Source organism: Eschrichtius robustus, assembly GCF_028021215.1.
Source record: "Eschrichtius robustus isolate mEscRob2 chromosome Y unlocalized genomic scaffold, mEscRob2.pri SUPER_Y_unloc_3, whole genome shotgun sequence".
Taxonomy (NCBI): domain Eukaryota; kingdom Metazoa; phylum Chordata; class Mammalia; order Artiodactyla; family Eschrichtiidae; genus Eschrichtius; species Eschrichtius robustus.
Window position 1 is genome coordinate 892,715 of NW_027175154.1, and position 13,240 is coordinate 905,954.

Sequence of the window (13,240 nt, forward strand, 5' to 3'; positions counted from 1 at the left end):
TTTTACTATCTACACGAGCTATTACCAGCTGACTTTCTGGTTCAGAGATGAGAGAAAGGAAAGAAGCACTCCTGTGGTGAATATCCTCCAAACCCCAACAATTGCCAAAATCATATTAAGGACACCCACGGCCAGACAAAGACATCAATACCTAACAGTTCCCTACTCCATGGCTATGTCAAGCTAACATACACACTTTTATTCATTTATTCCTAGAAGTTTAACAACTACAGATTCTTCAGAGCTTACTGCTGTATTATAGGAGCGGACATAAAATATGTGGATGGAGTCTATATCATGTCAAAACTGATACATGGAAAACTGCTATATTTTTTATTAGAATTATTTTAAAGAATAACCTCAAAAACCCTTTGAAGGTACTACACGTAATGGACTATCAATGCCAAATTATGGACAAAGCAGTAAAGAGAGGCCGATGATTAAGAAATACCCAGAGCTGCTGAGTTGAGCCATCTCACTGCTATGAATTCATTGACTCCATAAACAATTAACTGAACACTTACTTTGTGCCAGACGTTACACTGAGCACTGGAGGGAAAAGTTACCATATATGGGTTTAATGGCTCTGCACTAAGATACTATTCACCAGAACACAGCAAAACCCAGACTAGAGGAAAGCCATAGTATCACAGTTGTCCGTATTTTCCTTTTCCTGTATCATTTTTTGCTTTATATAGTTAATTCTAGTTTCTTTCTTTTGATTCCGGCTTTGCAGAATCTTGAAGGAATACAGATCGACAAATACTTTAACCAATAAGCAGAGTAAATCATAAATCATTCGACATCCATATCTTAATGGCAGTATGAGTGGGGTAGAGGAAGAGACAAAAGCGACTATAATTCCCATTTTATAGCTTTTCAGCAAGTTACAAGGTGCCCTAAGAAATTCAAGCAAACCACAGGCCCTCAATAAATACTAGAGGAGAGACAAGAGTGAACAGAGGATGCTATTCTCTGTACTGTATGTTTTTAGAACCATCTTAACTCAAATACTCATGGGAAAGGCTTGACTGGTCAATGAAAACACATATTTTTTTTAAATACTGGATTTTGTCATAAAATATTAGTCTTATCTACTTCATTAGTGTTGCTGTGTTTCCATCAACTTAATTCAAACATGATACTTTTTTGTTAAAGACGCCAAACAATTACTTTAGGAGTTCGTTCTTGAGCTTTAGGTCATAGGCCTCCTCAATACTCTTTATATTCAGCTCCCGCCTCCTAAGCCCGTCAGTCATGCTTTTGTTTTCTTCTTCTTGTAGCCTCTGGGCCCTGAAATTAGCAAAAACAGATACGGCAAATCAGAAAACTATAATACTTGAAGTGAAGAATTTAGGCGGAGAAGATACCATGTGTTTTTAGCTCCACAGACTCAAACTGTTACGTGACCGTCACGCTGTGGGGAGTAGATGCAAAGAGCCAGAAGCCTCCCACCTCTTTTATGGGCTGACCTAGTGACGATGGATCTGAACTAGCAAACAGAGCTCTACGGTGGCACCTGGCTGGCGGGAGTGGGAAAGTGCCAAAACCAAAGTGGTTTCTCACAGGAGATGCTTCACACTTAAAAAAAAAAAAAGGTCATAAGTGCTAAGTAGCCATAATCAATTCAGGGATGAAAGAATGATGTTTTTAGTTACAAAGCTACAAACCAAACTTCAGCTAGTGCACTTAAGTGCATGTTTCTTCTATAATACTGTTTCTAACTGTAAGATTTAATTGACCAGCCCATAGCTATTAAAGACAGAAGATTCGTTCTGGCATTTCACAGTCTACTCATTCAATACGGAAAAGTAAGTACTGAAAAGAGAGCAAAAGATCGATGGATCAGTCAGAAAGTCCCAACACTGAAGAAAGGCATGGTCTTCCTGGTGAGACCTTAAATCAAGCACAAAATCAATTCCAGAGCCGGGGAACTGGGTTCACAGGGACTTAGATCAAGCCATAATGAGAAGTGCTAGGGAACCCAGACTATCCCAAGCAAAGGATAAAAGCTCTGTGTCTTAGCTCCCTCTGCTGGTTCATCTGTACACAAAGGAGCAGTAAACCAGTATGTTTATTTAGCTTATGTACTATGCTTAGAAGGGAGGAGGAGGAAGAGGGGAAGAGGCGGTAAATGAGTGATTACATAATCATGAACCATCTATACCCAAACTGTGTTCCTTTTCTCTCTTATGATCAATTTACCTCTTTGGTATTGCCAAAAAGAGAGTAAGGTTGACAGACAGAAGCAAAACACAGAAGAAATCAAACGAACCGAGCCTATATAAATGAGAAAACAACATCAGTGAAGATGAAGACAAATTCTTTAATGAAAGAAGGTTCCTGGAGTATCTGTGAGTGCCAATTAATGGCACATACCAAATGGGAAAGAAGGCTTATTCCATAAACTATAAAACTGCTGAGCTTGCTATGAATCCCAGGTAAGAAGTGAAGAACGAAACGCTGGTGAGCACTTAGGAAAAGCAACACACACATATCACAAGAAATACTTTCACCCAGTACAAGTCAACTCAGAGCCACCGTGTTTCCCTTTTTTGCCAGCAGAGCACGTCAGTGTGGCAGGTCTGGCTCTCTGGAATTCAGTTACTACATGCACATGAAACTGATATCTGAATGGTTGAACATAAATGCGAAACGTATGATCTGTTAAAGCATTATTCGCTTCTGCAAATCATTTGTCCCGTCTCAGTGAAGCCTGACGACGGTGTCTCCTTCTGCTTTCATCCCAGTGTCTAATATTTCAAAAGTGAAACCATCATCCCTGTTTCTCTTAACCTGTGCCTTTTGAAGCTAGGTGCTATCACCTTCACAACCAAGAACTCTATTTTGCAGCTAATATTAGGCTATGTAGACATTTTTAGTAGTTCTTCTTCATCTCATTCATTCTGAATGTCCAAAATGAATACACATTACTTACAATTCAAAAGCTTCAATTCTTTGATTCAGCTCAGCTTCTCTGCCTCTCAGAACATCTATATCTTTTAGCAGAAGCTGCCTTTGAGTATAAATTTCTTTTGTTTCATTCTGTAGAGGAAAGTATTAATTTTTAGCAAGCAAGGTAAAGAAAACAAAAGAGATTTGAACTAATACCCTGCTTCCTGAATTCCAGAAAGCAAAGTACAAACACTTAGAGGAACAATTTCACTGTCCTCCCCCAAGGACTGTTAAGCCACATTACCCTATATTCCTAACATACCTTGTCTCGTTATTTTATTACTTAATTAACATCTCTCAGACACTTACAAAATTTCGCTAAGTTCTTCAGCAAGAAAAAATGAAACAACATGTGCATTCGGCAATAAAACTTAAAAGAATCCCCATAGTTCCATCGCTGTCTCAAAGTTTCAATTCAGAGGTCTGGCTCAGTCAGCAAGCTCGCCTGATGTCCCAAATGAATGGCCACGCTTCCATGTATGTGCTCCCTGAGCAAGGGTTTCCTGAACACCTGTCACATGTCCAAGGGCACACTGGGAGTTGGATACACAACAATGGACAGATATAGGACGGTCCCCACCTTTAAAAAACTCAGTTTAGTCAGGGAGAGAGAGACAAACCAACAGTCACACTACAGTGTGATGATTTCACAACCAAAGTACATCAAGACTCGACAGCACGAACAAAGCCCAAAGGACTCCATCAGTGGGGGTCAGGAAAGGCGTCACGAGGACGTGACACTCCGGCTGGATTTTGAAGGACTGGATGGTTGTATCAGGCAGAGAAGGGGAGGGGCATTCCAGGTAGTGGAATCAAGGCACGGTGCTCTTCACAAGGATGGCTACCTTCGTTAGTGCCTTCAGAGAATCAGGTGACTAAACGAGGGTTCAAGTCTGTTAACTGGTTGATCTCATCTAGTCAGTCATCTATCTTTAAATTTTATTGATGTATAGTTGATTTACAATGCTGTGTTAATTTCTGCTGTACAGCAAAGTGACTCAGTTATACAAATACATATTCTTTTCCATTATGGTTTATCACAGGGATAATGAATACAGTTCCCTGTGCTCTAGAGTAGGACCTTGTTGTTTATCCATCCTGTATGTAATAGTTTGCACCTTCTAATCCCAAACTCCCACTCCATCCCCCTCGGGGACCACCAATCTATGCTCTATGTCCCTGATTTTGTTTCTGTTTCATAGATAGGTTCATTTGTGCCATATTTTAGATTCCGCATATAAGTGATATCATATGCTATTTGTCTTCCTCTTTCTGACTTAGTCAGTCACCTATCTTGAAGATGACGCTGTTAGCATAAACATAATCCAAGCTTCTCAAACACCTGTGCCTCCAACCTTTATTTTATAGCTAAACGAGCCCAATTCCCAGAACTGCTATAAACACTTGTAGAGGGGGTACAATTACCATGAAATAACTGGGTCTTATTGAGAAGCTCTAAGCAAGGGTGGACGCTGGGAGGAAGTCTTCTACTTTTAACAGAACTTCCTGATAGAAGCTCCCGCTGTCCATAGGAAACAAGGTTTCAGATCCAGCCTGGTATAAGACATGCCCTTGGCAAAGGAACCTCTTTTTCCCAAAGCAATGGATCCAACAATCCCTCCCGACACGCCCTCCCGCCACTTGGCGACCTCTCCACCTCCCGTCCAGCCACCTTCCTGTGGGACAAGATCAAACGGCCACATGGATGACCCTGGCAGCCCTGGACGCCTGCACTCCGGGGACCTCACCTCTGCCCCCATGGCAGCACGCTGCGCTTTGTTTCCAGTCTTGATCTGAAACCTCCACCTGCAACTCTGTCCTCTTGGCCCATCCTTCTTTTTCCACCCATAGGAATCCCCAGACCTGCTTCTCAATGTCTTCCAGACGGCCACGTCACCCTCCCTGCTGCCCTATATTAGCCTCCTCTTGGGCTGCTTTCCCCACCCCACCCAACCCCAATGTCTTCCACGAATTGGGCTGCCTTTCCAAAAGCAAAGAAATTCGGCACTCTCAAGCTCCTCTCCCCAAGCACCTCTATCCTTCCGCCCTCGCCGACACTACACATCGTCCCGAGAGCTGCGCCAGAGCCATCGCCTGTAAGCACTGGATTTGGTCTACTGCCATTCCAGGCTGCCCACCTCGGCTGGGCCCTCAACATAGCTCAGGCAGCCCCGTCTGCTTCCCAGGGCTGCTCTTCCTTTCCTGCAAGTGGCCCTTCCACACCTCGGATCCTCTCCCCCGGGCTGCTACCGAAGCCTCAAATCTGCCGCTTCTTTGGTACGAGTTTCTCCCACTCCCAGCATGGATGGTCCCGTCCCTGGTCCTTTCCCTCCAGCCATCTCAGAGGAAGGGTGTCTGCACATCCTTTCCAAGCCCCATGCTTCTACGTGCGCTCTTGACCCCAGTCCCTACTTGGGAAATGGCCCGGAAACAGCCACCCGGTAAATGATTTTGGAATATTACCTCCTGGTGCTTTTGAATTCTGTTAAGGGTCATCTTTTCCCGAGAAATCAGGGCTTCAGATTTTGCTTCACAAGCTCTCTCAAATTCGTTCCGCAACTCGGCGAATTCCTTCTCACACTTTCTTTTCTCTTCTGTTTTAATTTTCGCTATTTCAGTATCTTTCAAATACTTCAGCTGCCAATTGATGACAAATAACTGTAAATGCCAATAACTACACTAAAGAAACAGTAACATTCTCTCTTCACTGTCGGGTTTAACATTAATGCTGCCTAAATATATTTAGTCTTAATTTGTCTTTATGTTTCGTCTCATTCACTGTACTTATAGGGTGCATTCAAAAGTCATAAAGAAATGACATCATCTGGAAAGAGAAATAACATGCACAGCAGTATAGTATCACATTCATTAGTAAAGATTCTAGTTATTTCCCCACATACCTAAGATGAAGACATTAAAAGACAAGTGAAAACATCACTCTTGGTAATAACAAGATAAGTCTTACCTTTTGACTCATTTCTGCCCGTAGCTGCTGTTCAATTTCTCTCTTATATTCGTTTAACTTGATTTCTAAAGATTCTAACTTTGGATGCTGAGGGTAAGCACCTGCAAACTCATCGTCAATAAGCTGAAGCTTCTCAGCTATCAAAAAACAACACAGGAAAGGAGGTTAGAGAAACGTGGGCAGGTGAGCAAGAGGCCAGAGCTCTGTTCAAACACAAAGAGTGCAATTAAGGGAAAGTGCAAGGATGTCTGCAATTTACTTGGTAATGCATCAGAAACGTGAGAGAGCTTAATGGACGGACAGGTAAGTGGTCAAGCAAGCGTAACGCAAATTTCATGGCAGACGTGAGGTGTACACGTGTGTGCTGTAAAACTGTGCCAACTTTCCTGAATGTTTGAGAATCCTCATCATAAAATGTCAGGGGAAAAGAAAACAAAAAGTACAGTTCAAGTCAGAAAACACTGGCATCTCTTTCCAGTGTCTAAATGCCATGGGAGAGAGCTCTTCATTGGACTTTGGTTAAAGCTGACTCACTTTCAAACACTGACCTTAAGATGAATCAAAGATCATGTGTCTCAACTCCTCCTCTCCACAGAAGAGGAAACAGACACCCATACAGTTGAAGTGATGTTCAGACGGCGAAGCAACTCTATACTGGCATCAGTGGGGCTAAAGCCAGGTCTATGATTGCCTCGCAGTCTGTCACTCTTTCCAGCAGACCTGCAGCCCTCAAACCAACTGTGGATTTGAAACCAACCACATAGCACACTGCAAACCTGGCCCTCACGTACAATCTCAATCATGTGTAACACCAATACCATCAAAAAGCAGGCATAGGAAGAAAAGGCTGGCAGAAGCAAATTAAAATATTGGCAGGTATGTCTCTGGTCGACAAAACTTTCCATCTACTTTTCTGGATTTTCCAAATGCTCTGGACTGTCCAATGCAGGCCACTAGCCACATTTAGCCATACTGAGTACATGGAATGTGACCAGTTCAAAATGAGATGTACTCTAAGTGTAAAAGACACACCAGATATCAAGGACTGAGTACAAAAAAATAAACGTAAAATATCTCATTAATATTTTTCATACTGATTTCATGTTGGAATAATATTTTAGACATACTAAGTTATATAAAATATATTACCAAAACAAATTTCACCTGTTTCTTCTTACCTTTTCTACTTTGGCTACTAGAAAATTTATTACACATGTGGCTCATATTATTGAACAGAACTGCTGTAGAATAAGCATGTTCTATGTTTCTAATGGAATAAAACCTACACCTAAATAAATGAAAGGCGTAGTCATACAATACGGTCTTTACAAGTTATGAACTTATCTTTTTACAAGTTAAAGGCACTAGTGCAGTTTAAGAGTAAGGAAGGGCCAAGAAATCGATTAACCATATCCTATTAGCCAGCTGTTTCCCTTCTCTCCTGAGCACACAACTCAAGGGCAGGATGGTATTACAGAAAGCCTGCACAGCAGAAAAGCTCTGGATCACGGACCAGAAAACTTGGACTCTATTATCAGTTCTGACCCAGACTTGGCATTGCCAAGTTGCTCTTCCTCTGGTGACCTCAGTTTTCTCAACTTATAAAATGAAGGGATGGCCCACTGACTTCTCTAGTTCTCTGCAATGCAAGTAATCTAAGATCTTCTCAGTTTAGTGGCTATAAAGTTAGATGAGACACAGGGAAGAACCTCCCAGTCAAGAGGGGTTCAACCCAACAGATAAGGAAGTGGGCCTTTGGATCCCCACGAGATCTGGAAAGCGTAGCCTTGGCAGTCATGAAGGGAGGAGCAGCCCTGGAGAGCAGTTCCTGGTCCCTCCCAGCAGTGATCCCGGAAAAAATGAGCGCCCCTGCCGCCAGCAGCCTGCATCCCTCCCAGTCAAGCAACGAATACATAATACGGTACATCAGGTCATCTCCTTCATTCAAAAGAGAAAACAGAAGAAGTGAAATTATGGAAGACCATAATTACCAAGGGAGTCTTTGACGGGAAATGTTGAAGTTGTCTGAGTTCCCATACTGCAACTCTCTTTAGCCTGATGATATTCTGCCAATTCTTTCAGAAACTGCATGAGAAAACCTAAAAGACACAACGTGTATAGTTTCGTTTCACAACTTTCTTTCATTCAACTGTTGCTCAATCACTGTTTATGCAATCTTGGTTTTATAACATTATCTTTTTTACATCATGTATCTTTTAAGAATAATTTGAGGAAAGGCGTTTCCAAGCATGATACAGAAACCTACAAGCAATAAGGAGAAATATTCATCAAACATGCAAATTAAGAACTTATATGTGGCATGAAATAGCAAAGTCAAAAGACAAAGGATACACTGGAAACAACTATTTGGCATAATACAGAGACAGAGGACTAATTTTCATAAATATAAAAGAGTTTTTACAAATCAGTAAGAAAATGGAAAAATAGGGCAAGACATGGACAAAGTTCACAGAAAAAAATTTTCAATGTTGAATAAACATGAACAAAATTATAAATAAATGCAAATTAATACTACGACAGAAAGACTGTATTTTCCCGATAAGCGTATTACCAAAGTTTTAATCTTAGCACTCTAAATGTCAGCAAGGGAGCGGGGAAGCAGGCGTGCTCTTTCACTTGGGAGGGAAATTTGTCCGTGTTTATGGATATTCAAAATGCAAGTGCCCTTTCACCTAGCCATTCCACCTCTCTGAATTCACACAGCTATACTTTCCCAAAAGGGTGTAGCACCACACGCCACATGTTTCTAATGGCAAAAACCAAGCGATGAAACAATAAAATCTCCATCAACGGGGGTTAATTAAATACATTCTAAAAAATAACTAGTCCAAGTACACGGCTAGAGAAAGATATATTGGTGGATAAAGAAAGCAAATTGCACAACAGTATCTATGATATGATCCCATGTATGAGTATATGTTTTAATTACATACAGACTTTGACACCTGTGAACTAAATTCTGGTAGGATAACCAAGACACTCTTCGTTCTAGTTATCAGCAGAAAGTGAAATTAGAGAATATGAAAAGAAATTCCTACTCTTCTTTCACTTCATACCCTTCTGAATAGTTCAAAAATTTTTTTTCTTTTTGACCACGCCGTGCAGCTTGTGAGATCTTAGTTCCCCGACCAGGGATCAAACCCAGGCCCCTGGGAGTGGAAGCACAAAGTCCTAACCACTGGACCGCCAGGAAATTCGCTGAAACTTTTTTTTTTTTTTTTTAAGTCATGAGTATAAATTTTAGAAGTTTTCACTTTCTTGGAACAGATGAATGGACTTCCGCATCAGCCAAGTTAAGGGCTTATTTTCCTTTTCTACTGAAGACATTACAATATACTGTTTTCTTAAATCGAAGTATAGTTGATTGACAATGTGTTAATTCCTGCTGTACAGCAAAGTGATTCAGTTATACATATATACACTTTTTAAAATTTTCTTTTCCTTTATGGTTTATCATAGGATACTGAACATAGTTCCCTGTGCTCTACAGTAGGGCCTTGTTGTTTATCCACTCCATATATAATAGCTCACATCTGCTCACCCCAGCCTCCCACTCCATCCCTCTCCCATCCCCTCTCCCCCGTGGTAACCACAAGTCTGTTCCCTATGTCTGTGAGTCTGTTTCATACATAGGTTCCTTTGTGTCATATTTTAGATTCCACATATAAGTGATATCATACAATATACTCTCTTTTACTTCCCCTACTGCAGATATAAACTCTGTTCTTTCATACTCATTGCCTTGAAACTCTTCTGTCTCATCCACCCTCTTCTTCTGACCCTTTCCTATCAGCCTGTTCTCACCTCATCCCTTCGTGCTGTCATGCTGAGGCCAGATCTTGGCTCCCTCTATGGACAAAGGTCAACGTTTGGCAGAAATCTTCAAGATCCTGCAGGAGGTCATCTTTGGCGGTGTGTTCTTCCACCTCAGCATTTCTAACGCTGGTGCCTTTTTCCAGTTCTGTAGTGCTTTCCGCAGACCCCTAAATAGTTCCACTTCCCCTCTCTCCCCTCCACACTCCCACCCAAGAAGGAAACGTCTAGTCTCCTCCTCTATCCAGTCATTTATTTATATCCGTATGGACTCCTGTTTCATACCTTGGTAATTATAATTCATGTGTAATTCTACAACTCACTGATAAAACCCGCTCTTTTATTTTGTTGCTCCAATTGTTCCAGCTTTGGCCTCTGGGAGCACTTTCACCGTGGGTTTTTGTCTTAAGCACTTCCTTAGGTGCTGCACTGAAAGGGGCTCCAGGCTCACCTTGTACAGTCTCTGCTCCACTCCTGGAATCAACCGCTGCTCCACGGAGCCCTGGTTCCTATTATTATGGAATGGTATTAGAAACCGAATCTTAGTACTGCAAACTGGGCTCGAGGTGTGCTCACTGCAACTGGGGTGTCACTGCTTCCAGCCCCTCAGCCTAGACAGCAAGGAAATACGAATGTACACTAACCTGTGTACACAAACATACCTATAAATATCTCTGTGTATCACCTGTATCTATATTAAGCTAAACGTGAGTTCATACTAATGTCTCCAACGAAGCCATTACCACATGGATCATCCTAGCCTCCTCCCCTTGTTTACCTGTAAATTCCCACTCCAGCAGTGAACACCTGGCTCCCGCCATCTTCTATCCACTTACTTAATTGTTCAATTCCAGCACACGTGTATCATGGTTTCCCAATTGTTAGCCAGCACTCCCATGAGAAATAACTCTCACCTTGAATACATAGCCTATGTACAGTTCCTTCTGCCTTTCGTCTTAGTCGTCATTCTTTCCAACGTCAGATAGCTCAGCATATTTTTCCCCACCCCCTGCAGTGACGTTACTACAGTTAGATTGTTTTGTCACAGTCCGCATTCCATCCTGAGATCACCTGACCTCCTAAATTTGCATACATGAAGGCTTGTTCTTTGTACAGTTCTACAGGTTTTAGGCAAATGTCTATATCGTACCATTACAGGTATCGTAAGAATACTTTCACCAACCTAAAAAAAATCCTGTGCTTCACCTCTTCAACCTCCTACCCCTTCCCTCCAAATCCCTAGCAACCACTGATGTGTTTACTATCACTATAGCTTTGCCTTTTCCAGAATGTCACATAAATGGAATCATATAGCACGTAGCCTTTTCAGACAGGCTTCTTACATTAACAATACACATTTGTGATTCATTTATCTCTTTGCATGGCTTGGTAGCTCATTCCTCTTAGGTGAATAGTATTTCCCTGTCTGGAAGTACCACAGCTTGTTTATCCATTCAGCTACCAAATAACATCTTGGTTGTTCCCAATTTCTGGCAATTATGAATAAAGTTGCTACAAACATTCACGTGCAGGTGTCTGTGTGGACTTAAGTTTTCAAGTCACTTGGGTAAATACCTAAAACAATGACTGTTGGATTGTAGAGTAAGACTATGTTTAGTTTTGTAAGAAACCACCAAACTGGGCTTCCCTGGTGGCGCAGTGGTTAAGAATCCGCCCGCCAATGCAGGGGAAAATAGGTTCGAGCCCTGGTCTGGGAGGATCCCACATGCCGCGGAGCAACGAAGCCCGAGAGCCACAACTACTGAGCCTGCGTGCCGCAACTGCTGAAGCCTGCACGCCTAGAGCCCGTACTCCACAACAAGAGAAGCCACCACAATGAGAAGCCAGTGCACCGCAACGAAGAGTGGCCCCTGCTCGCCACGACTAGAGAGGGCCCGCACACAGCAACAAAGACCCAATGCAGCCAAAAATAAATAATTAAAAAAAAAAAACACCACCAAACTATCTCCCCAGGTGGCATTTAGTATTCCCACTAGCAATGAGGGACAGTTCCTATTGCTCCACATCCTTACCAGCATTTAGTGCTGAAGGTGTGCTGGATTTTGGCCATGTTCCCTCATTTTTGTTTTAATTTGCATGTCTCTAACAAATAACGTGCAGCATCTTTTCATATGCTTATTTGCCAACTGTATATCTTCTTTGGGGAGCTATCTGTTCAGATCCTTTGCCCATATTTTAACTGACTTGTCTCTTTAGTGTTGAGTTTTCAGAGTTCTTTGTGTATTTTTGATGCAAGTCCTTTACTGGATGTCTTTCGCCAATACCCTCTCCCAGTCTGTAATTTGCCTTTTCACTCTTACATAGAATAGACGTTTTTAAATTTTAATAAAGTCTAACTGGTCTATATTTTCTTTCATGTATCATGCTTTTGGCATTATATTTCATAGCCAAACAGCAGGTCACAAAGATTTTCTATGTTTTCTTCCAGAAGTTTTATATTTTTGTGTTTTACATTTAGATATATGATTCGTTTTCAGTTAATTTTTGTGTAAGGTCTGTGTCCAGGTTCATATCTGTGCATATGAATGTCCAACTGTTCCAGCACCACTTGCTGAAAAGACTGTATTTCCTCCATTGAATTGCCTGTGTTAAAGGCTAGTTGACTATGTTTGTATAGACCTATTTCTGGGCTCTCTATTCTGTCCCACTGATCTATCTATCTATCTACCTATGTATTCTTTTGCCAATCACAGGCAATGATTTTAACGTCCAGAAAGAAAAGAGCCAGTGTCCAAATTCTCTGGCCAGCTATTTTCTGGGTGTCATTATCTTTGAAAGGAAAAATGAGGGGTGGGAAGGATGTGTGAGTGGAATCTAGGGGAAAAGTACTGTAACCATTCAACAGATCAGCACCCTCAAAGTACAGGCACAGTAAGATAAGACCAAAGATCTCTGTCAGGGAATACACAACAGTTAGGTACAAAGCATCTTCTTACATGTTTTCTGATGGTCTCAATCTCTTAATGGGGAGCCACCAATTTTTAAATCATTTCATTTTAACAGTAGCTGCTTTACTGTTAGCCAAGAATGCTATCCAAATTATGTCATTAGGATGCATGACATGTCTGCAACTCAGTTTTTGAGTTTCAGAAATTTTACTAGGATACTGGGTAAAGCTGGTAAGAGATGTTAGCCAGATGTCTTTCTGAAGTAGAAAGATTTAAAGAGTGCTTAAAGGTGAAAAGCTATATTTAATAGTATAAATACCTATAAATAAATGGATTATTTCTTAATATCCCTTCAAGCCCTAAATTCCTTTCTCAAATAGTTACACTACAGACAGCAGCTATTTACTTAGAACTGTGCTGTCCAATGTGACGGCCACTAGTCACGTGTAGCTACTTAAATTAAAATCTCAGTTCCTCAGTCACACTAGCCACATTTCAAATGCTCAACAGCCCCATGTGGCTAATGGCTACCGTATCGGCCAACACACATAAAGACATTCCCATCACAGAGTTACAC

General features: G+C 41.4%; 1 protein-coding gene across 3 annotated transcripts in view; it reads right to left on the bottom strand.

Moving 5' to 3' along the window:
* LOC137757685 (centriole and centriolar satellite protein OFD1-like) overlaps positions 1-13,240 on the bottom strand; it is a 61,985-nt gene that overhangs the window by 38,971 nt on the left and 9,774 nt on the right. For all 3 annotated transcript variants that reach the window (XM_068534299.1, XM_068534298.1, XM_068534300.1), the window contains exons 6-10: positions 7,912-8,019; positions 5,921-6,057; positions 5,419-5,592; positions 2,939-3,045; positions 1,174-1,293 (exon numbers count right to left, since the gene is read on the bottom strand). In XM_068534299.1, coding sequence (XP_068390400.1) covers positions 1,174-1,293; positions 2,939-3,045; positions 5,419-5,592; positions 5,921-6,057; positions 7,912-8,019 — 646 coding nt within the window. The remainder of the gene's footprint in view (positions 1-1,173; positions 1,294-2,938; positions 3,046-5,418; positions 5,593-5,920; positions 6,058-7,911; positions 8,020-13,240) is intronic.